The sequence below is a fragment of the Lethenteron reissneri genome, chromosome 38 (assembly GCF_015708825.2).
Source record: "Lethenteron reissneri isolate LAM-NWPU_2019-01 chromosome 38, ASM1570882v1, whole genome shotgun sequence".
Lineage (NCBI taxonomy): Eukaryota > Metazoa > Chordata > Hyperoartia > Petromyzontiformes > Petromyzontidae > Lethenteron > Lethenteron reissneri.
The window spans coordinates 6995685-7021161 of record NC_083816.1 but is presented as its reverse complement, the minus strand read 5'-3'; the positions used below and the strand labels follow the sequence as shown (position 1 = coordinate 7021161).

The 25477-nt window shown below is 44.8% G+C and overlaps 1 protein-coding gene across 4 annotated transcripts in view; it reads right to left on the bottom strand.

Annotated features, from left to right (window-relative positions):
* LOC133351621 (protein FAM3C-like) overlaps positions 1–21595 on the bottom strand; it is a 41237-nt gene extending 19642 nt beyond the window's left edge. Inside the window, exons 1-4 of one of the 4 annotated variants that reach the window (XM_061566954.1) lie at positions 21575–21595; positions 5337–5411; positions 3104–3211; positions 428–457 (exon numbers count right to left, since the gene is read on the bottom strand). In XM_061566954.1, the coding sequence (XP_061422938.1) occupies positions 428–457; positions 3104–3211; positions 5337–5349 (151 nt within the window). In that variant the 5' untranslated portion in view covers positions 5350–5411; positions 21575–21595. Of the gene's footprint in view, positions 1–427; positions 458–3103; positions 3212–5336; positions 5412–7337; positions 7648–21372; positions 21508–21574 lie in introns of those variants that run through there. The other 3 variants (XM_061566956.1, XM_061566953.1, XM_061566955.1) reach the window with 3 other exon arrangements.
* Between the last annotated feature and the right edge of the window lie 3882 nt (positions 21596–25477).

The following is a 25477-nucleotide window of genomic DNA, read 5'->3' as shown; positions in this document are numbered from 1 at the left end:
TTCTTTCTTTCTCGAGAATGCTCATTTGCCACTGATGGATGTTGATTCGGTTGAAATCGGGATACTTTATAAAACGAAACTCTATTGCTAATCAAAAAAAGATTTAGAAACCCCCATTATCACAGAACAAGTGCAGGCCGGATAACCACGAGGTACAAACAACACGCAGAACCATGTAAAGAGCACTCCGCCTTTGTGCGTTATATAAAGAAAACCCCACCGGCAGTTCCTGAAGAAGTGCAGCGTGGGCCTTCTGTCAGTCACATTTGCGGTCAGCCTTTCACGTTTGCTCCAATTATTTGTTTTATGGTGACCTATAACCACACAATGCAAAGTTTCAGAAACTGCTGATGTTTTTTTTTTTTACACAGAGCACTGTAATCCCCACCGGAACGCACCCAACGCCACGGAGTTACTCACTACTAACCTGATCGTCGAGAAGGAGCGCCATTTGTGTCTGGAGGCGACAAGACAGAGAATAGAAAAATGTTCAAAACTTGCATGGAGAGTACACACCGCATCGCGGAATTCCACACGAGTGTTTTGACACTTGCGACGACGGCGATAAATGTTGTGTCAATTTATACAACGAACCGTGACACTCCATTACCAGTGGTGTACAAGCACACATTAGAAAAAGTCAACAACAATGCACTAAAGAGGATAAAATATAAATGTGTTATACTTTTCAGATAAGATATGGTACTCTGGAAAGACATACCCATACATGTGCCCAGTGGTAAAAAAGTTACGCAAATCTGGTGCCACATTTACACAATCCCCTGGATTGTGTGTGTGTGTACATATGTTGAACTTCTTTCACAATGTACATAGCCAACCGTGCTAATCGGAGGTACGGTGGGAAGGACAACAAACTAAACTACGTACGTATGTTGAACTTCTTTCGCATTGTACATAGCCGTGATTTTACCGTGACTTTACCGAAAGAACCAAGAATATAAACTAAAACAAATGTGGTTCTAAAGAAATTCGTTTTTAAATTAGGCACCCCCAACTGTTGCTTTAAAACACGGGGGAATGGAGCGTGTCTCGTAATCCGGATAACGCGGTAGGAGGCAACGTTTCGGGCAATGACCCTTCTTCCGGGCAGAGGTGTGAACACTTTACCCAAGGGTGTGATGGTATCCTTGGGAGGGTATAGAATCATCCAAACTGAAATGAGTTGGCTGCTCTGTGATCTACAGACAGAAGTTGAGGCCTACTCCCCTTAACAGTCGGGTACCACAGGTAAAAATGTATCTCATAAATTTCGATTTAAAGCTTCTTCGTGACTGCAGGGATTCATCTTCTTGGTTCTTTCGGTAAAGTCACGTAGAAGGGAAATAATAAAATAATAAAAATAAAACATAAAATAATTCTCACGATGTTTCGGCAACAACGCAAGCAGCCGTCCTCAGGTGAAGAACAGGTCTGTCGGAAAGACAGCGTCTGAATGAACACCACCACGCTTGGCAGCGTATATTTAAGCTCTTCCCCCTCCAACCCAGCTTAAATATACGCTGCCAAACGTGGTAGTGTTCATTCAGACGCTGTCTTTCCGACAGACCCATTCTTCACCTGAGGACGGCTGCTTGCGTTGTGGCCGAAACGTCGTGAGAATAATTTTATTATGTTTTATTTTTATTATTTTATTATTTCCCTTCTACGTGACTTTACCGAAAGAACCAAGAAGATGTATCTCATAGGTTGTAAAGTTGCGTTGAATGGAAGACGTACGACAAGCCTAAGTTGAGTGAGCTGCAGCTGAAGAACTTCGAAAAAAAAAGTATTATTCGATTCGTGCGCCCGGTGCAGTTGAGCACAAACGTGATGCAAATGAACTTAAAAAGTGTATCCACAAACGTACGGGAAACCGATTTCGCGATAATCATCATACTGGGTTGCATGGAACAATACCTGTGGGAAACGGATTCCGATGTGTACACGTTCACCCACAGTTTCCCCAAACAGCAATTACTCGGTCATAAAACACGCAAAACTTCTCAGCCGCGTGACTTTGAGGTGCACGACAGAGAGATGTCTCCTTCTGAACAATCGTCAGAAGGAAACGGCAGCCAAGGCTGAAGGTGGGCTAGAGGTGGAAATTCCTCGTTCATATGACGAGGCCAAGTATATCCATTGAGGGAAAAAACTAAATCAAGGATGAATTTGTCAGGAGGGATGAGTTAAGGCTCAGCTGATCCCTCCCCCCACGCCCGTGCCCGTGCTCGACCGGGTATTGAACCTACAACCTTCTAATTGCGAGACTTTGCTGCTCTAACCGCTGCATCCTCCCAAACAGAATGAGGTTTCTAGTTTAAGGAAGATTATTTAACCTTTCCCATAAGTACGTATGCATGTTGAACTTCGTTTGCACCATACGTAGCCAACCATGCTAATTGGAGGTGCCTGGAAAGGTACGGAAAGCACTGTGCATCACAAACATAAAGACATAATACTCGTTGGGTCTTTCGCTAAAGTCCCATAGATAGAAAATATTAATTTTTTTTTATATCTACTGTGACATTACCGAAAGACCCAAAGATTAGGATTTCTGACAGTCACAAAAGCTTTAAGTCAAGATAAAGATATACATTGTTCGCAAAGGTGTGCTAAAACTAAACTAAACTATTTCTTTGTATTTTACCAGGTAAGGCCCACTGAGCTACATAACTCCATTTCAGAAGTGACCAGACCACAAACGAAGTGGCTTATGTGGAAGTGTATAGCACGTGATCACGGGGAGAACATGCAAACTTTAAATATACAGGGGTCAGGGTCGGGATCGAACTCACGACTGTCCTGTATACCCGGGCGAGCTCGTTAACATCTCGCCACCGTGGCACCCCTAAGGTACGAGGGGAGCTGCTTTCAAAAACCGAACGTGGGACAAAATCAACACGGGTTGAGGTGGGATTTAAAGCACACCGCCGCCATCGCCTCCACATAACAAACAACACTGGGCAGGGCGTTCATGGGCATGGGTGGACGGGTGTGGCGGGGATTTAAGAGACCTGGCCAGATTCGTTTAGTTGGTCCGAGGGCCTTTGCCTTCACGCATCACCGTCGCCTTCGCCGCTATATTCCGGTACTCGGTCCTTACCTTCGATGAGGAATCGCAGATTCTTGTGAAACTTGTTGCCTATCATCCGGTGGCCTAAATACAGCACCAGCACCGTTATAGCCCCGGCCAGCAGCATGCGTATTATCGCTGCACACACACAAACACAAAGATCCATCCATGTAGCCTACACAAGAGTGCTGGGCCAAGTGCTGTTAGCGAGCACCTACGAGAGGCTGGCACGTCGCACGAGCGGGTGTGGAGTGCACGGCACCATGCCTGGCCGCATTCGTCTCCCCGGTGCTGATGTTTTGCATGCCTTACCAGTTACTTAATGAAGCGCGAGTAGGCAAGGGAGAGGTCAATGGACTGGTTCCGTTAACCGCCACCGATGTTTGCCGTGGCCGGGAAATGAAACGTGGGCCGCTGGGCTGGCAACCCAGTCTGCTAACCATTGCGCCACCGCTCCACACACACACGTAGTCTTACACACGCACAAGCGCATGCAAAGCCAACTACCAAACTAAGATAAGGATGGGCATTGATTGGTGTTTCATGCACTCACTGTATGCGGCCACAACTTTGACTGTGAACAGGGAAGTCAAGCGAAAAGTGGAAACAACACGTGAGGGATGTGGGCGAAGCGGAGGGCAAAGAGAAGGCTGCCGATCTGGCTGAAGTCCGATTACAATAACCGAGATGAGGCACAAGCCCTGGAATGGGTCACTGTCGGTGGTGAAATCTTGGTGGAATTCTTTAAGGCAGGAAGGATGTTGGGAAAGCGACCTACACAGGCAGCAAACGGAGCATTGCTGCTGCTTAGCAACAGTGAACTGAAGAAGCTGAAGACCAGGGGGAGGATGGACAGAGTTTGAGCCAAAAACAACTAAAGATCAAGATGTTAACTACCTCGCCTGGACTACAGGAGGCCGTGGGTTCGAACCCGACCCTTACGCCTGTATATTTGGAGTTTGCACGTTCTCCCCGTGGTCACGTGGATTTTTCTCCGGTTCTTCCGGTTTTTCCCTCCACATTTAGAATCAACACGCGTTTTGAGTGTTTTGGTTGCGATAAATTTCCACGTGATGATAAGCCACTTCGTTGAGCGATCGTCTGTGACAACCAGGTCGCTTCTGAAAAAGAGCTACATAGCGCAGCAGGCCTTACAAGGTAAAATAAAAATAGTAAATAGTCAATGGTGCACAACGCGCAGAGGCAGCAGTTAAACGGGGCAATACATTGGGTGAGGAAGGAAGAGGGCAATAAACACAGATGAGGAACGGTAGCAATAGGAAAATGCTGGAGTAGAAGACATGCAACTAGGACACGCGCAAACAGCCACCACCCTCAAGCCGAAACACCAGCGGCTCTAATTTCATACACGACCCATCTGGCTGGGAACCGACGAGAGGGACACGGGCAACATGAACTGCGTCAGGGAGGACAGCGAGAGAAGGTGAAGGAAGCAAAGAAGGCCAGCAGAAGGGACGGCAGCTGTGAGACGACATCACAGAGTTCAGGGGGCAGGGATGCACCACTACTTGACAGAGACTCAACTAAGGAAAGAAAGATTTAATGGGGGAGGGAAGAGCCTTGCCCAACAGCGGGAAGTTACAAGCCAAAGAACACAAAACGATCTGATAAGGAACACAGAACCCCGAGATTAGGGGAAGGTGATGGTAGCTGGTGGCAGTGAATGCCCCCCCCCCCTACCCCAGCTTAAAGTGAAACACATTGTTCGGTGATAATGCTTTGGCAGTGGCGCTTAAAATGTAGCTCTTGTCTAAGCTTACACTGGCAACACACATGGAGAAGATAAGCGATAGGCATGGAAATTATTGTGGTCACTTACCACAATCTCTAATCTAAATGTGAACAAGCTTTCCAAAATAAGCAGAATTTCCGTAAGTGAAGACATGGAATGGAGTTCTGCCTATGTATGCATTTGCCCATGACACTCCATGGCAATGAATTGTGATTTTGTGTTCGATACTGCCTTTTGTGTTTAACAGCGTCTAATCGTTTGTATGGAACGCTCGTGAAAATAACACCAGGTAACCCAGTGGCATTTTGCTGATAAGGCCCAGAAGGGTCACAATCTCCCCAGAGTTTTCCTGCTTAAACAAATTCTGCTTGATAGCATTAAATCTAGAAAGCCAATAGGCTGCCCGACTAAAACATATATTTTGTTTAAATGTGAAGATTTCAGAGTGGAGAACTGCACATACACAAAAAATTAATTTACCATTATAGGCAATATTGGTGGTACACCTACCTGAAACCCTCATTGTTGAATGGGCACCGGAATACACAATGCTTCACTTCTCCAGCGAACCAACTTAAAGGGGTCCTGTGAACAGACAGAAAAGCAAAGCAGAAACTTTTACAGCAACATAATATCATAATAAAAGAAATAACAACACAGACGTTTACACCATTGGTACCTCATTTGCTAGTAAAAAATATGATAATTGTTTTTTTACCCTTTTATCTGGCAACAAAACTGACACCTTTTTTACGAGGAGTCATGTTTGCATAGACCACAATACCTGCAAAAGTGCGCCTTTTGGCGTCATCTGGTCCAACCCATGTGAGACTCGGCTCTAAGCAAAGCTGTATCGGGTGTGGACCAATCAACTTCAAGGACAGTGCATACAATTATCAGAGTTATGATTTTTTGTTTGCATTATGACTGCAGGTATTGTGGTCTATGCAAATAGTTTTGTTGCCAGATAAAAGGGTAAAAACCCAATTATAAAACAGACGTTTTAATCCTTGATCTAATAATACACGAAACCATTTTACTCGCGGATTATATTCCCAGTCCGCGATTGCTCCCGTGGAACACCGCGGCGGAGTGAAAAAAGTTGCCGGATTGCAACATCGTGATCCGTAGAAGTGGGCATGTCTAACGCAGAGCTGCAGTAGCTGAGCTACAGAGAAATGCTTAATGGTTCATGTCTCTATCTCGCAAATAATAACTCTTACGTTTCGCATCTGCACAGACAAAGCTACGACGATGTCACTTTTGCTTGGTAGAAAAGGGTTTTTGCATTTTGTTTAGACTGCGCCATTTGGGTCTTAGCTAAACTCACAATCGGCAAAGCTATCGCGGGATAATTTACCCGTGGGTCACGTGCCGCATTTCCCCGGTAATCTGCAAACTTTTCACGGATAAATGGAACCACGCAGCAACTCCTTCCCCCCTTGATCCGTGGCACACCACGTCGGTGCGAAAACATCGTCGCGGATTTATTTAGTTTATCTCCGCGGTCCACGACAGATTACCGAATTGCCGTTGATATAGTACCCCCCCCCCCCACTCCCACGTCAACGCAGATTTATTGAATTTCTCCTCTCTTTCGGTTGCCTTTCTACTCCCGAGTATTTATGTGGTTCAACTTTAAATTCAGAAATATGCGTAACAGTTAGGACGCTGCAATCCAGAGCTCGCCACCATTCGACTGGATCTTCTTGCGCGACGGTTAAAATAATGGACACGTTTTTTAAATCCCTCCCACCGTCTAAATGGGTACAGGCCACAGTTAGTCGATCGGTAGGTAGGTCATGTGCGGTGGAGTAAAGCGTGGGTACTCCCACCCATTCCAACACATATGGTCAGCGTGGAAGAGTAGACCAAATACCCTCCAAAGCTGCCACTTGTGGAGGCCCTTCCTGCCAGCAGTCGCCTGAGCAAGCAACTTCTTTGACTTTAAATCGGAGCGGGATTATCTGATTACACTCCCATTGATCAGTTCGATCACTCAACTAATCAATAACGTGGGGAAGAATAGCCCAGCCTGCGTTTCCACGTGCCGCTGGACGGGAGGTGATGGCGAGGGGGTGGGTCTTGGTGACGTTACCGGCGTCACTAGAAGCGGCGCCATTGGAAGCCGTCACACTGGGAGTGTGGCAGAATTGGGGTGAGGGGGGGGGGTTCGCCCTTCGTTAAGGTGCCCAAATAATAATCCACCGCAAAAATCAATGGCATGTTTTTGATCAAGTGACTTCATCGACGATTGGTTTGCAGATAAACTTTAACCAACGAAACGTTCATGTAAAAAAAAAAGTGAAACGCAAACTTTCGCCGCGTATTAAAGGGTAGAAAGTGCCACAACTCCGGTTTCGTGCAACAAAAATGGGAAGTGTGAATATCGATTTACAGCCGTTTGTCAATACATGTCTGGAGGATGCCACCCCCCCAAAAGGAGTGCGGGTTAGTTATGTGGCTGTTATAAGACCGCAAGCATGCACGATGCAGAAACCACAGACGTACCGTACAAGAATGTTTTTTGCCACACTGTTTTCTGCAGCCCACGAATATAGCCCCAGAAGACGGCCTTCAACAAAAACCTGTTCGGCATCGTCAGGGGTCGACAAACTGCGGCTCCGAAGAAGTATGCGGCTCTCTAAGGAGCCCTCCGTGACGTCATTCACGGGCTTTTCCAGCTCTCGAAATATTGACCTTTTTTTCTTTCCGGAATTAGAAAAAAATGGTTCTTGTTATTTTTGTTGCCGACCCCTGGAATAGGGGGTTAGTGGTAAAGGTAGTGGCGTGGTGGCGAGTCCAACAGGTGTGTGTGTCTGTTCGTGAGCACCTATGAAAGCCGCAACAACACACAAGGGCATGGTCAGAATTTTCCCTTTGACTCTCTCCCACGCTCATGTTGACACAACCACACCAGGAGGAACGTGACACACAAAGACGGCTTCGTGACGTTATTAACGCGCATTGCGGCTCTTGAAATATTTCGAAATTTTTACCGAATTCTAAATAAACGGCTCTTCTTGGTATTTTGGTTTCCCGACCCCTGGGCTTGGTGGTCACGCACCCAAAGCAATTACTCAGAATCAACTCCTACCTCGTTTTCGAGATAGGGATGAGCTGGGACACGCTGCCGTGATTATGACCGAAGGCAGTATGACGACGATGCTGATGACGACGGTGAGAATGCACTGTCAAGGGAACGCAATAAGGTTTTAAAATGTGCAATGCAACATTGCACCACTTACACCATTGGAACCTCATTTGCCAGTAAAAAATATGATAATTGTTTTTTTACCCTTCTATCTGGCAACAAAACTGACACCTTTTTTTTACAAGGAGTCATGTTTGCATAAACCACAATACCTGCAGTCATAATGCAAAAAAAAAACATAACTCTGTATGCACTGTCCTTGAAGTTGATTGGTCCACACCCGAGACATCTTTCCTTAGAGCCTAGTCTAACATGGTGTTGGACCAGATGACGCCAAAAGGCGTCAAAAGGCGTCATCTGGTCCAACATCATGTTAGACTAGGCTCTAAGGAAAAATGTCTCGGGTGTGGACCAATCAACTTCAAGGACAGTGCATACAGAGTTATGTTTTTTGTTTGCATTATGACTGCAGGTATTGTGGTCTATGCAAACATGACTCCGTGTAAAAAAGGTGTCAGTTTTGTTGCCAGATAGAAGGGTAAAAAAACAATTATCATTGCACCACTTGTGTGTGTGCAGTGATGAAGCATACAAATGATGGTACCGTTTTGAATGACATTTTCCAGTTTTTCTACATGACAAGCGCTGGGTGGAGTAATGTAGTGAGGGGGGGACGGACATTTATTTATTTAATCTCATTGAAATATCTTACCTGGCAAATCCCTTGAGATGCAACATCTCTATAAAGTAAACATTTTTTTTTATTCTACCAGGTAAGGCCCACTGAGCTATATAGATATTTTTCAGAAGTGACCTGGCCACAAATGACAGCTGAACAAAGTGGCTCATCATGTGAAATTTTATAGCAGCCAAATACTCTAAAAGCATCATGTTTATAAATGTGAAGGGAAAAACCGGAGGACCGGGAGAAAAATCCACGCGACCACGGGGAAAACATGCAAACTCCAAACATACAGCAGGCGTCAAGGGTTGGGATCGAACCCATGCTTCCCGAATACCGCCGGGCGAGGGAGTTAACATCGCGCCAACGTGGCGTTCGTTTTTGGCAAGCACGTCCGAGGTGTCACGTGACACATACAAAGCAACACGAAACCACACATGAACAAACACAGAAACATATTTAAATAAATCATTATACCTTCATATTATGTGTAACCGTGTGTCAACTATCCTGGCTATAAACTGTGCTGTAGAATGTTTTTGACGAAATACTGAATATTATTTAATGTGCTCCCCCTCCCCATCCACCTGTATTTAACAGCATGAATTGAGTATATAAAATCTAGTTGTACAGAATCACCTTAAATTTTGACTTAAAACGTTCGTGACTGCAGGAATTCATATTCTTGGTTCTTTCAGAAAAGTCACGTAGATAGAAAATAAAAAAAAATCATTAAAATAACAAATAATTTTAGTTTAATTTAATTTTCTATCTAAATGACTTTACCGAAAGAACCAAGAACAAAATCACCTTATTGAAAAAGGGTTTCTCCATAGCAATACAATACATGATCTCTCCAAAGGGACGTAAAAGACCCCACCGCTCAGTTGAGAATCATTTTCTACGAGACAATCTCTACCAAATTATGAGCAGCGCCGTCACAACCACCTTCAATTGAAAACGAATTTCTTTAGGGAAATTAAAAAATATATTTTTTAGAACAGTTTTTGTGTGTGTTCAGTTTGTTGTCCTTCCCCCGCACCTCCGTTTAAGCACGGTTGGTTACGTACGGTGCGAAAGAAGATAGATCTCCATAGTACTGTACTGTAGACTATTCTCCAGATCATAACAGTAAAAAAAAATGTAGGATGCATTTAATAATCATGAGACTAGGGTAATTATGATAACTTAGAGCCCTTTGCAATTCAACCTCTAATCGACGTGTCAGTCGTGGGGGTTGTTTAACCATACTTGACCATCTTGGCCAGTTCAGGTTAGTGGAGCCGGGGGGGGGGGGGGGGGTTCGGAACTGGTTAAGATATCAAAGCCATTGATGTTAGTTGTGGCCGGGAATCGAACTCGGGTCACCAGGTTCAAAGCGCAGGGCTTAAATCACTGCGCCGCCACCACTCCTCCTCTGTGCTGTGCGTTATTTAAAAAAAGATCCAAGACCATGATGTAACCACAACCACATACGTTGACGGCACGCATTCCAAAACAACCACCGTCGTTCGCAATTAAGTGATGGTGACATCACCACGACGCTTGTGCCAAGCTAGGTGCACCTTAAGGCCACGTGAAGTGTCAAAGGCTTGCTGACAGGTCATGGAACAGACCCAGGTGCAATGGGTTGATGAACTGAGATGACTTGCAGATGCACCTGTGCTCCCCACTCTGGCAACTTGTTGCGGTTTTAACCGACCGGCGCTCCGCTCGTTGTGAACGTCGCTCCCTCTGCCCTCCGTTGTTGCTGCAGGGCGACTGCCTCGAACTGCCCAGTAGCAGCGTCCTTCACGAGCCTCCTCCATAGAGGTCGATCTCGACACCGCTGGTACCAGTCATCGGCAAGTCCACTCGGCTCCACATCCTTCTTTACCACATCAGACCATCTCTTTTTCTAATCTGTACCGTGCCCTTTAAGTCTCCTCTATCCAGCCAACATATTCCAAACACCCACCAATACATGCGACACCTGTAGTGTACAGTGTAATGAAAGTAAACTTCGGAAAGTTAAACAAATTAAACATTAACAAGCAATATATCAAGTGTACAACATTTCTTATCTGCAATTGATGAAATAATTGATAGTGCTACTATATTTTAGCCCTCGCAAAAAAAAAAATATACTTGCCTTTCTACAAATGCCTCCTACGGTTGCCACACCAGCCGTAATCTACCCACTGCTGAATAACTCTGGCTATCGCCTGATGAAGCTGGTTGTAATCACCAGGGAAACCTCGTACTTGAATTGTAAATGTTGCGAGTATATTGTCCAAAACACCAGTGTGCTCAAGTACTAAATAATTAGTTTCTACTTGATTAGTTACTACTTGCGCACATAAAATGTGCCAATTAGAATTGGCACGTTTTGTTTATGTGACAAACCTTACTAATTGGCTGTCAGGTGGTGGTGGGTTCTAATGACCCATTTATATTTACACAATCTAACCCAAAAAAAACCTTTATTATGAAAAATATTGGTTGCGAAAGCCTACTGCTGTGTTAAACTATACCGACCAATGGCAATCATCGATCCTTTCTTGCAATGTGTCTCAACAGTCAAGGTTACGCGTTGAACCTATATTCTCTCTGTAACCACGTTCTCTAAACCGCATCTCCGTCTGTTAAATCTAGTTTCCACACTTTTCAGTTTTTGTTCCACTTGCAGAACTGCTGTTAACCAGAAATGTCAATAATGCTCAAAAATCTTCCTTGTCCTCCCCGAAGACATCCGTGTCATGGGTAATGGGGGCTGGGGAAATTCCACATCAGATAATCGTCCCGAGGATTCAAAGTTTACGGCATAACTACAGAAAGAAACTTAAACCATAAACATCGTTATGACGATGACCAAATCACCCAGAATGCACCCCATCTTATCAGATCTCAGAAGTGAAGTCGGCAAGAAGCCTGGGTTAGTCATTTGGATGGGCGATTAACGTGCAAGCCCTGTTGGTTGTCACAGCTGACTGAGGAGTTGTACCAAGTTCGTGGGCAAGAGAGGGCAGTGGTGCAAAATCTTATGTTACAAACATACGCTACACCAACGTGTGTACGTACGTATGTTCAACTTCTTTCACACTGTACATAGCCAACCGTGCTAATCAGAGTTGCGGAGGGACGACGACAACATTTGCTTTATTATGCTGTCCCAATGTTCTCGACTCTCGCATTTGCCACTGTGGTAAAGTATACGGAGGTCACCTCAACGACCTGCAATGCCGTGGGGGGAAGGGGGGGGAAGCCCTCGTCCAGGAGTGGATTGACAAAAGGTCCGAGCGCGCCGTTGAGAGCTACGCTCCGGCACCAGAGCGGACATGCACGCAGAAATATGCTCTGATAAACGCGTTGTCTTTGAGAAAAAAGCATGCACTGATAATATATGCATCGTCTCAAAGAACATGTTTTTGTTTGCATGTTCACCACAAGTACGTGTGGTTAATGCAGTCAGGATTCCTTGCAAAAGGTTTCCGTTTGGTGTTTTAACTTCTTAACGCCTGATTAATTGCCAGAAAGGGTAAAACCTATTCTTATAGATTTGAAGCTTTCGTGACTGCAAGGATTCATACTCTTAGGTTTTTTTCGGTAAAGTCACGTAGGTAAAAAATATTAAAATAATAAATGAAAATAACTCAATTAAATCACGACGTTTCAGAGGCAACACAAGTCTATGTCTTAAGGTGGGACAGTACATTTAGCTGTGACGGTCCCACCTGAAGACGGAGACTTGTGTTGCCTCCGAAACGTCGTGATTTAATTGAGTTATTTTCAGTAATTATTATTTTATTTTATCATTATTTTTTACCTACGCGACTTTACCTGAAAAAACCTAAGAGTACCTATTCTTATATTTTGATGCTGCCAAAAAAAGGGTCCCGCATTGAGATTATCCTCGGTTTGTTGAGCTCTCACCACGTTAAGCAAAATAAAACTTGAAACGTGACGTCAGCCTTGGCCCGGAATCGAACTTTGGTGATTGGAATCATAGTGGAAGTACGCGAACCACCTTGTGGCTGCTCTCACGGGCGATAACACGGCAGCATGTACTCATATTTGTAATTCCCTTCCCCTTTTGAGTTGAAAATTTTGGATAAGGATCACATTCACCAACAATGTGTCTGCATCTTAAAAATGCACACGAGACGAACATTAATTTGGACAGCTGCCTATTCTCACCTGCGTACATATGTCTCAACAACATATACAAGCGTGTAATATTTTGTATACGTGTTTATGTGATGCATATTTACATATTATATACCCTTAAATTGTGAGGAGTTGAAAACACTGTCACGTTAATGAACAGCAGTTTGTCAAATCCACTGCGAAATGAATGCCTCCCCATGCCAGCCACAGAGGGTTGTTATTTTTTTTTACCATACTTCACCACACTGCTGGGTACGAACCGGAGTTCAGATATCACTCGATCACTGATGGTCAGCCAGTGCGGTAACCCGAATTTTTTTTTCACAGGCTCTGCGTGATAAGGAATTAATGAATGAGAAATGCACGACCATGCCCCCCCTGACATGCCCATGAATCAGAATCTCTATTTATACAGGAGGAATCTGATGAGCTATAAAGCTTTTTCATAGATTCTAGATTTGAAGCTTTCGTGACTGCAAGGAATCATACTCTTAGTTCTTTCGGTAAAGTCACGTGGGTAAAAAATTAAATTAAAATTAATAAAAATAAAATTAAAATCACGACGTTTCGGAGGCAACACAAGTCTGATGACGGAGACTTGTGTTGCCTCCGAAACGTCGTAGATTTTTATTTAATTTTTATTAATTTTAATTTCATTTTTTACCTACGTGACTTTACCGAAAGAACTAAGAGTACTTTTTCATAGATATCCACTAGCTAACACCTTCTTGTCGTGTAGTTCAGAGCTGTGAGCCAGACACTTTTCCACCGCTCCGCATGTTAAATCGGTGATTAGTTATGTACAGTAACGTGTATTCAATTCACTTCCTTTAAGAGCAGCTACGAACATGTCAAGACCAGACGCCTGTTTTTGCAAGGGAGACCAGGGACAAACTCATCCTTACAGCAAAAGGTGTCCGTGCAACAAATTAACGTGCAGAATTAAGCACATGGCGTGTATGTTGAACATCTTTCATACCGTATGTAGACAACGATGCTACTTCCATACAGTGGTGCACTGCATGGAAGTAAACGCGTTCCAGTGAAACAGGAACTCTAAAGATAAGGGTTTCATTTTAACTACACTGTGGAGATAAGATTGTATAAAGCTGGCCAAATAAAGTTAATCATATAATTTAAGGCCAGATATTGTTTTTCAACTAAAGATAGTTTTCATTTTGCATGAACTCTTTTTATCAGTGAACTTAAAGAGCATCAACTCATTACAAACATGTGTTCCTCTTTTGCAAGTTTAGCTTCAAAATATTTCCAGTGTTGACATTCGCACACAATAAGGCTATGGTGTGCACTATGGATATGGAAGCGGTTTAGACGGCTTTTTAAAGTTACATTTTTGCGCTCTTGAAATTCCAAATGTGTCAATACAAAATGAATAGCAATGGCTCGATTCTGGTAAGGACTAGAATTACAGACTTGTACTCGAGTTTTGGAATAGAAGAATGACTTAACATTTCGATTGAAGGCTTTGTGACTGCAGGGATTCATCTTCTTGGTTCTTTCGGTAAAGTCACGTAGAAGGGAAATGATGAAATAAACATAATTAAATAATAATAAATTCTCACGACGTTTCGGCCACAACACAAGCAGCCGTCCTCAGGTGAAGAAACAGAGCTGTTGGAAAGACTTTACCGAAAAAACCAAGAAAATGACATAACACTCTAGATGGTGAGAGACAGTGAATATGGGATAGAGTTGAGGTCCCCATATGGTTTAAAGTGTTTGGACAGGTTTAGCGGTCATGCTTCAGACCTGGGGTGTTAGGATAGGATTACAAAGTAAACAATCGTGATAGTGGATGGGTGAGAGATAGGGGCATGGTTGGTGTTAGGGTTATTGTAAGAGATAGGCATAGGGCTAGTGTTAAGCGGAAGAGTGAATAAAAGGGGAAGGGTTAGTGTTAGGATGAGCTTAAGAGGGGTTAAGAGATACAGAATTGAGTCAGTATTAAGGCCAGAGATAGTGATCATTATATACAGCCCTTATCAAACCAGTCTTGGAATTTCCGACAATACTTTACCACACTGGTGGAGTACAGATTTCTGACGGTGTGGTGCAAAAACATGGGAGAACAGCAGTTATACTTCATCATTAGACCTCCTTTACCAGTACCAAAATGTAATAATAGGGTTTTTCCCCTTTTTTCTTGCAACAAAACTGCAACCTTTTTACAAGGATTCATGTCTGCATTAACCACAATACTTGCAGTCAAAATGCAAACAAAAACACACTATGATAATATATGCATTGTCCTTGAAACTGATTGGTCCACACCAGAGACAGCTTTCTTTTGAGCCTCGACCCAATTGGTGCTCGACCAGAGGACGCCAAAAGGCGTACAGCTCAAAGACAATGCACTATCAAAGCAATGAGGGCTTGGGGTGAGCATCTACATCACTAGCTAGTACCAAAATATCCATGCACGATCTAGGCTCAATCCTGCTTAGCTTCCAAGATCCGATGAGATCAGGCACATTCTGGGAAAGAGCTATACAGCTCAGCCGACCTTACCTGGTAAAGTAAAATAATCTTAAGTTTATATGTCCATATAAAGCGCCGGGCAGTGAAGGAGAGAACGGTTACGATGTTGGGGATGAGATGGTGATTAGAGGGGAGGGAAGGTTAATGGCGACTCGGAAGAATTGCTGCGTGTAACACGTGCTGTTGCATTTTACAGAGTGACGGTGCTGTTCTTCACAAGATTAATATTAACCACAATGAATAAATGTGCTCGCCCTCGAAAAAAAAGAGAGAGGAGCTGGCTTTAACTGCACAGAGGGAAGGCTTCATCTTCTTGGTTCTTTCGGTAAAGTCACGTAGAAGGGAAATAATAAAATAATAAAAAATAAAACATAATAAAATTTCATTCTCACGACGTTTCGGCCACAACACAAGCAGCCGTCCTCATGTGAATACTTTACCGAAAGAACCAAGAAGATGAATCCCTGTAGTCACGAAAGCTTTAAACAGAGGGAAGGCTTTCTGTGTTTATTTTTATAGGGGAAAGGTCGAGGGGTAAATAAAGGGGGCGGGAGTAGCCACACAGAAGCCACGTGATTTCGGGGAAGCTTGAGCTGACATGGACAAACATTAAAAAAATGTATGTTTCAAATCGGGAAGTGATGAAATTAGCATTATTCGTTTCAAAGAGGGCGGACCAAACTGATGTGAACAATTGCAGACACATTAGTCTATCACAAAAAAATCTAAATAATTCACAATGGTCATAGAGAACCAAATAATGAACAATTTAAAATACAACCATCCACACAAATGTAAGCTGGATTCGCAAAAAACGTTTGTCTACCAATGACCATATACACACTGTACTACCAATCAGATTCTCGAAGAGACAATTAATAATCTGTATATTTATATATACAGGTAGTCCCCGAGTTACGATGTTTCGGACTTACGATATTTCGATCTTACGGTGGCGATAAGACAAAATTGCCATCAACAACCTAACATCGTTCAAGTTTGCAGACGACGGAAATCTTGGTGAGCACAGTACAATATTATACGTTACGATACGTTACGATACGTTCAATGCATGTATGATACGTAGCTTTAGCGATTTCATTTTAAGGTTACCACGATACGATACGTTCAATGCATGTTCAAAGTTTTATAGCAGATAGGATTGTTTCCTGAACATTTTTTTCTATTACATTGCAGTTCATATAGGTAGGCTAAGAATTTACCTTGTTTTTTAAATTTACATTTTACTGTGCAATACAGTATTGTAATTAATAAATACACACAGTATATAGTTTATAAAGTACGGTACTGTAAATTGCTCTGTTTTGCTAAATTATCACCATTCTTTAAAACTCCTGGGGTTGTCGTAACGCATCTCCATCGTAAGTAGAGGACTACCTGTAATTATGACTGGCGTTTGTAATCTCTAAACAGGCATTCGCGTTGGTGAAGATTGATGTAGTCATCCAGATTCACACATTTCTATTTTCCTACTATAATCACCCAGGAATGTCTGTCCTTAACGTTCGTGACGTCACTCCACATCGACCAGCCCCCCTCATTAATATTAATTAGCAGGTGACGTCACTCTACATGGAGCACCCTCCCCCCTCATTAATAATCATGAGCAGGTAACGTCAAATGAACCCCCCCCCCCCCATTATTATTACCGATTATAATGGGCCAAGAATGTCTGTGTGCAACGCTCATGACGTCACTCCACAGTCGACCAGCCCCCCTCATTAATATTAATTAGCGGGTGACGTCACTCCACATGGGGGGGGCGAGGTGCCTCCTCCCCCCTCCTCAGCGTCAACTTACAACCCTCACTACAAAGGCAGAACCCTCAAGTCACGTGATCTCCGTAACGCTGTTGAGACATCGAAGTAATAAGTCATATTTAAAAAACTTTTTTTTAAAAACACGCTTTTATTAAATGTACCGTACTAGTCAGAGCCGGCCCAGCCACTGAGCGACCCTTGCAATTGCAAAGGGCCCCGTGGCCAGCAGAGGGCCCTCTAGAGTCACTGCTAGCGAGTGGGTGAAAAAAATCATACATCAAAGGGGCCTCTAACCAAATTTTGCTTATGGGCCCCCAAAGGTCTAGGGCCGGTTCTGGTACTAGTAATGGAAAAACTCCACGACTCCATGAAGTGGCCCCGAAGCTTGCCACAACGTAAGGGACCGTGGCCAATTAAAGCCAACGTGAGTTGAGCGTGGACAATTAGACCCAAGCCTAAATATAACATTTAAAAAAGAATGTTTAAAAAAATATATTTTTTAATGATAGTATTGTCATCAGTATGACATAAGTATACCAAGTTTGCAGTCGATACCACATTGGGAAGTGAGTTAAAATTGAGTTACAAGATTTGAGGATACAACAACAACAGAGTGAGTTAATAACAAAGCGTGTAATAATAAAAAGGACGTCATGATGAACAAGGGATAATAACCTTAAAATTAAATAAGTCTGTGTCACCGTGCCCTTACAAACTGCACACGCATTTATGCAATGAATATATCACGTCACGGTCTACTTTTCGCTTGTAAATTTCACATTTACTGCAATACACCCGTCCTTGGACGGGCAAAAAGGCGAGTAACAAATGGTAAAGAATTATAGGAAATGAGTCAACAACTTAACAATGTAGGGCTGAAAAGCTGGGTTAATGAAAACGTGAGCAAAAAAAAATAAGTCACATAGCAACTAAAGAAAAGAGAATGCTTATTGACTTTGACGAAGACAACCTAGTACTGATGTTTACATCTAGGAGCAAATCATCAAAGATTTGACAGGAGATCAAAATGATCAGGCAGGAAGGAGTGCTTTGTAAACGTGTAATCAATCATACAAAATAACATAAGGGACGTCTCTGAGGATAGTGTTACATCAGTACATATGAGATCAACAATAGTCGCCAGACAATATGCTGACCCAACAAAATGGAACAGAAACTGAAAAGTACACAACAAAGCAATGCGCATGCTGGACATTACTGAGAAACACAAAGACAGAGAACAAATAACAGAATTAGCGGCTTCACAATTGATTGAAGTAGACAAAGTGTAGCCTTGGGCAAGGACACCATCGCCAGAAGGGGATGATGGTCACTGGTCAAAAGTGACCTGGAGTGCCACTGTGGCTAGGAGATGTTAACTACCTCGCCTGGTATACAGGAAGTCATGGGTTCGATCCCGACCCTGACCGCCTGTGTATTTGTAGTTTGCATGTTCTCACCGTGGTCGCATTGATTGTTCTCCACACCCTCCTGGTTTCTCCTACACATTTAGACTCAAACATGCGTTTAGGGGTTTTGGCTGCTGTCAATTTCCACGTGGCAAGCCACTTCTTTTGGCTATCATTTGTGGCCAGGTCGCTTCTGAAAAAATAATAGCTATATTAGCTCAGCGAGCCTTACCTGGGTAAAGTAAAAAAAAGTTATAATTTTTGTGATAGTTTATAACAGAATGGCATCAAGACGTAGGCAACGCCCAAAGGAACGTAACACGGAGATGGAGCGATGAAAACTCATCCAGTGTGGAGCTGAATTGTTGCACCATCGACCGTGAGGCCATGGAGGGATGGCAATGGCTTAGGGAGAGGGGTCTTGGTCCAGCAGTGGATGAAGTTGATACAAAACGCCCCCAACATGAGTGAGTTGCTGGCTGTCGGCAACGTGACGTTCACAAAAACAACACGCGTGCTATGGTTGCGTACTAAATTCGCGGCTGAGTCGACCTAGGCGACGGTCCCACAACCGGCTTGGACTTCCAAGGGGTAATCCTGCACCAGAGGTTGCGAGCAGACGGGCCAAGGCAACAGTCGATCATTATTACGACTGAAACGGATCAAAGATAGGGCATTACTAAGTTATGTAATTATATAACCATGTGCCAATATGACCCCGATCTGACTCGTTCGATCCTGGAAGCTTATCTGGAAAGTGCCTCGAATGGGTGACCACCATGCATAACAGGCCCTATAGGCTGCCAGGGCAGAGCAGGGCAATACAATCCATTGTTGTACTGCACCTTCCTATGCCCCCACGTCTATTGATCCCAACGCAAACCCGCACTTTGGTGTCCGGCCAGGCCAGTGCAGAGCAATACAATCCATTGTTGTACTGCACCTCCTATGCCCCCACGTCTATTGATCCCCAACGCAAACCCGCACTTTGGTGCCCGACCAGGGTAGGGCAGTACAATCCATTGTTGTACTGCACCTCCTATGCCCCCACGTCTATTGATCCCAACGCAAACCCGCACTTTGGTGCCAGACCAGGGTAGGGCAGTACAATCCATTGTTGTACTGCACCTCCTATGCCCCCACGTCTATTGATCCCAACGCAAACCCGCACTTTGGTGCCAGACCAGGGTAGGGCAGTACAATCCATTGTTGTACTGCACCTCCTATGCCCCCATGTCTATTGATCCCAACGCAAACCCGCACTTTGGTGCCCGACCAGGGTAGGGCAGTACAATCCATTGTTGTACTGCACCTCCTATGCCCCCACGTCTATTGATCCCAACGCAAACCCGCACTTTGGTGCCAGACCAGGGTAGGGCAGTACAATCCATTGTTGTACTGCACCTCCTATGCCCCCATGTCTATTGATCCCAACGCAAACCCGCACTTTGGTGCCAGACCAGGGCAGGGCAGTACAATCCATTGTTGTACTGCACCTCCTATGCCCCCACATCTATTGATCCCAACGCAAACCCGCACTTTGGTGCCCGACCAGGGCAGGGCAGTACAATCCATTGTTGTACTGCACCTCCTATGCCCCCACGTCTATTGATCCCAACGCAAACCCGCACTTTGGTGCCCGACCAGGGCAGAGCAGTACAATCCATTGTTGTACTGCACCTCCTATGTGTCCACGTCTATTGATCCCAACGCAAACCCGCACTTTGGTGCCCGACCAGGGCAGGGCAGTACAATCCATTGTTGTACTGCACCTCCTATGCCCCCACATCTATTGATCCCAACGCAAACCCGCACTTTGGTGCCCGACCAGGGCAGGGCAGTACAATCCATTGTTGTACTGCACCTCCTATGCCCCCACGTCTATTGATCCCAACGCAAAGCCGCACTTTGACTTAAATAAAATCGTGACAATCGAATCGCAAATCGTATCGAACAACTTGAACGCGACGGTATTTAACTTAAATCTATCGCCACTTTTGTGGCACTCTATATTGCCTTACTATGATCGCCACGGCGTAACCTGATATCCACTCGTATATTCTAGAAGGGATAGATTGCTGTGACTAATAGAATACATTCTGACCACATGTACTATCCGATGTGAGATTTCATTACATCCTTAGCGTGTTCTATCAGCGCTAAAGAGCGGTCTGTGCGAGTGATGTCAATACATAAGACGTGTGTTCGAGAAGCGATTTTAAACACAACTCATGTGCGTGATCATCAGGAGAAAAGGGGAGAGAGACTGGTTGGTTTACATTCTTGTCGTGTTCCAGAAGGGTGAGAGAAAGGGAGAGAGAGAGCCGAGTGTCTGAAGTAACTTTTTGAATTACAATCTAAGCCAACAAAAGTGACAAACCCTCTTAAGCGCCGTCCACTTTAAAACCCCACGACGTCAAATCGTGAAGTTATATCCAGACTAATGTACACTGTAACGATGTCCTGAGATAAATATACGGTGTTGTGTGTGTGTGTATATGACATTTGCCACAATATAAGCGGTGAATGTGCAACAACAATTGGAACACACTCCCCAAAAAACAGGTTTGAATATTTGCCCACCGTCAAAATAAAAATGTTCACAGCTCAAGAGATGAAATTGGCCTTCGGCTATATTGGGGATGCATCCGAGACAACCTCGCATTGTTAAACATTTACAGAGCAATAGATCTCTGTGTGTGTATATGTATAAAACCGGTGAAGCAAATACATCTAGTGTGGATAAACACGCCACTCAGCTGGGTTTAGCGGTACAGTACTAAGGACACACACAACACACACACAAATCGACACGGTATGAACGTTTGCACCGCTCACACGAAAGCCACCACCACCATCATCATCATCCACTTACCGAGGGCCGATAAAATAGTTAAAGCCAGGATACACGCGTGTGTGTGCGTGTGTGTGCAGGGCGTGATGGTCTCGATGTCAATGAATAGGAAGGAACGGCAAGGGAGAGAGAGACGTTCATAGAGGACGCGTCACGGTGACGCCGAGGGGGTACAACACACCCAGACGTGGCTCGCCATGCCAGATCCGCGGGGCTTTTTTACCTTCAGACGTCGAATTTTGTTTCAACTGCAGCGCGTTTCGTTTGCGGATTATAAGACGCGCACCAGATGGTAACACCGGCCCCCCCCACCTCGCCACCGCCTGCCTCCTCCCCCACACCAATTTTTGGTTGGTGTCAATAAAGATATACAAATCGCACACGCACGGATCCTTACCGGATTATAAGACCCCCCCCCCCACCAATTATTTGTTGGTGTCAATAAAGATATACAAATCGCACACGCACGGATCCTTACCGGATTATAAGACGCACCATCCACCACCACCCCCATCAAACCAGTGTTTGGTTGGTGTCAATAAAGATATACAAATCGCACACGCACGGATCCATACCGGATTATAAGACGCACCCTCCACCACCACCACCCCCACCCCACCAATTTTTTGTTGGTGCCAATAAAGATATACAAATCGCACACGCACGGATCCATACCGGATTATAAGACGCACCCTCCACCACCACCCCCACCCCACCAATTTTTTGTTGGTGTCAATAAAGATATACAAATCGCACACGCACGGATCCGTACCGGATTATAAGACGCACCCTCCACCACCACCCCCACCCCACCAATTTTTTGTTGGTGTCAATAAAGATATACAAATCGCACACGTACGGATCCTTACCGGATTATAAGACGCACCCTCCACCACCACCCCCACCCCACCAATTTTTTGTTGGTGTCAATAAAGATATACAAATCGCACACGCACGGATCCTTACCGGATTATAAGACGCACCCTCCACCACCACCACCCCCACCCCACCAATTTTTGGTTAGTGTCAATAAAGTTATACAAATCGCACACGCACGAATCTTTACCGGATTATAAGACGCACTCAATAGTAAGACGCATCACCTCACCCCCTCACAACCAATTGTTTTTGGTGTCAATAAAGATATACAAATCGCACGAATCCTTACCGGATTATAAGACGCACCAAGACGCACCCTCCCCCACCACCCCATCCCACCAATGTTTTGTTGGTGTCAATAAAGATATACAAATCACACGCACGCGAATCAATATCGGATTATAAGACGCACCTCCCCCCAACCCCCCCCCCCCCCCCCCCAACTTGTACCCGATGTCAATACAGAAGTTGTACAAACCTGGTCACACTTGCGTTACCCTACGGGACGATACGACTCATCCACAACACGGTGGGAGGTGTGTAGGGGGTGAGGAGCGCGTCTTACAATCCGGAGCACGTGGGAGTGATGGGGCGTGGGAAATGTTATTTTAATACATTCGGGTAGTCGTGTTAGAAATAAGTAATACATTTAAAGACAGTACGAGGAAGCTTTGAACAAGACTTTTTTTTCCAGCCCATTCACAGCAGAGTCAGCAACTCGCCGTCTCTACGTGACGGGGAACTTAACCGCATGAATATATATCACGGGACTTATACTGGTAGGGGAACCTCCTGGTTACACCAGCCCACAGGGGATTATTGTGTCCGTCCGTCCGTCGTGCAGGGAGGGGCTGGTTGGGGAGGGGCTGGGTGGGGAGGGTGGTGTTGGGTGGGGGCTGGGAGGGGTGGGGCTGGGTGGGGAGAGGCTGGGTGGGGAGGAGAGGGTGGGTGGGGCTGGATGGGGAGGGGAGGGTGTGGAGGGGCTGGGTGGGGAGGGGCTGAGTGGGGAGGGGCTGGTCACCCCGTGGTGCCCTTATAAAACTCAACGTTTAACCTACTCACGCCGGCTTGTGCCCGCCCTCACAGTCGGGCATATTTGCGGAATACACCACGCCGCCGTTGACCGTGGCAATTGACCCAGCAACCCGACGTTCCTACCAGCTCCCTCCGCAGGAATGTGTTAATGTGTTCTCTCTGTGTACGTGTGCAGCCTCTTGTCAATCCACTGCTGGATGATTGGCCTCCCACATGCCGTGTTGGTCATAGGGGCTGTTGACCATACATTTCGATTGCAGGGATTCATCTTCTTAGGTTCTTTCGCTAAAGTCACGTAGAAGGGAAATAATAAAATAATAAAAATAAAACATAATAAAATACAATTCTCACGACGTTTCGGCCACAATGCAAGCAGCCGTCCTCAGGTGAAGAACAGAGCTGTCGGAAAGACAGCGTCCTAATGGACGTCGTGAGAATTGTATTTTATTATGTTTATGTTTATTATTTTATTATTTCCCTTCTACGTGACTTTACCGAAAGAACCAAGAATATGTTTGACCATACTTCACCGCGCCAATGCTGGCTCAGAGGAAACTTTATTTGGCTTAACCAAGCCACGTTAAAACAATTTGCGTCGATTGAGAGATTGCGATTTGCATTTGACGTGAAGGAGACATGGGCAGCTTGCATTTTCTAAAGCCGGTCTTGTTATGTCTAATGTAACACCACATCTATTTACATGGGATGACTTAAATATTTCCAATAAGTATTTGTCCTCAGGTATTTATCAGCCTTGCTTTCAGGCCAGAAAAAAAAGATTGTGCTATATGTTGTTTAAAAGGTTCCGGCCTGGAATTCTGGATCAATTTAATTTTGGAGTGTGTCATGTGGAGGAGGAAACTGGAGTGGCCAGATTAAACACGATGAGCAATGAATCGAAATGTACGGAACTGACAGTTTATTAAGTTCCAGTAACCATCAAGCGTATACAGGGAAAAAATGTAAATGAAAAAAAAATCGTGTTTTTATAAATAAATATATAAATTGTCACCGAGAGGAATATACGACCCTGAAGTTTCGCAAACATCATACGTCGCGTGCCAAACAAAAATGTTGAATTCTGATTTATGCCAAATTTATGGACAAAACCACAATTATTATGGATTGTTCATATGCAGAAATTAGTGACTGGGCAAATACCAGCAGCCTCGTTCCAGTTTGAAGCCTGGATTCAAACCCAGGTTCTTGGCAGTGCTGGTTAATTCGATTCTTTGACACGGTAAATATCATCCGTGAGACACCCATCCATTCATTGGTCTTATTGCACGTTAGCTTTCTATTGTTTTGTGGCAGTTTTATATTTGTTTGAACAAGGCATCGTTTACACAGCGTCTCGTAAGCATGGCATGACCTGCTGTTGTCGAGTGTCCTTTGCTGTGCAAGAGCTGTCACCCACGAACAACGTGAGGCCAGGAAAAATTAGCCCAAGAGAAGTAACAGACACCCAAATACTATACCTCTGCTGCATCACAAATAACCGAACTACAGTGCCTCAATTGCATCATTTTTCATGCTGCTGTGGCATAAACGGTTTGCCACACTGGCTATGAAAACAGATGGTGTTAAGATGTTAAATCGCGAAATATTTTTTGTTGCAAGGAATCATGTCTGCGTTAACCACACGTACTTGTGGTGAACATGCAGAAAAGGGTAACATATATTCTCATTTTTATCATACTTTGATACTGGCAAAAAATGTCCCATTTTGCACACTGGACTGTGTAATCCAGTGTTTATTGACGACGATGTTGGGTCGTCATTGTTTGTTTCCTTCCGGAGGTCGCGCGTTCGATTTGATTACCCAGGCACGGCACTCGATACATTGTGCAAGTTTCTACTGGTAGGAGCCTCCTGGTTACACCAGCCCACAGGGGATTATTGTGTCCGTCCGTCGTGCATCCAAAATGGGAGGGGTGGGGCAGGGTGGAGAGGGGAGGGTGGGGAGGGGCTGGGTGGGAGGGAGGGTGGGGAGGGGCTGGGTGGGGAGGGGAGGGTGGGGAGGGGCTGGGTGGGGATGGTGGGGCTGGTGGGGGGTGGGAGGGGTGGAGCTGGGTGGGGAGGGGGCTGGTCACCCCGTGGTGCCCTTATAAAACTCAACGTTTAACCTACTCACGCCGGCTTGTGCCCGCCCTCACAGTCGAGCATATTTGCGGAACACACCACGCCGCCTTTGACCCTGGCCATTGACCGA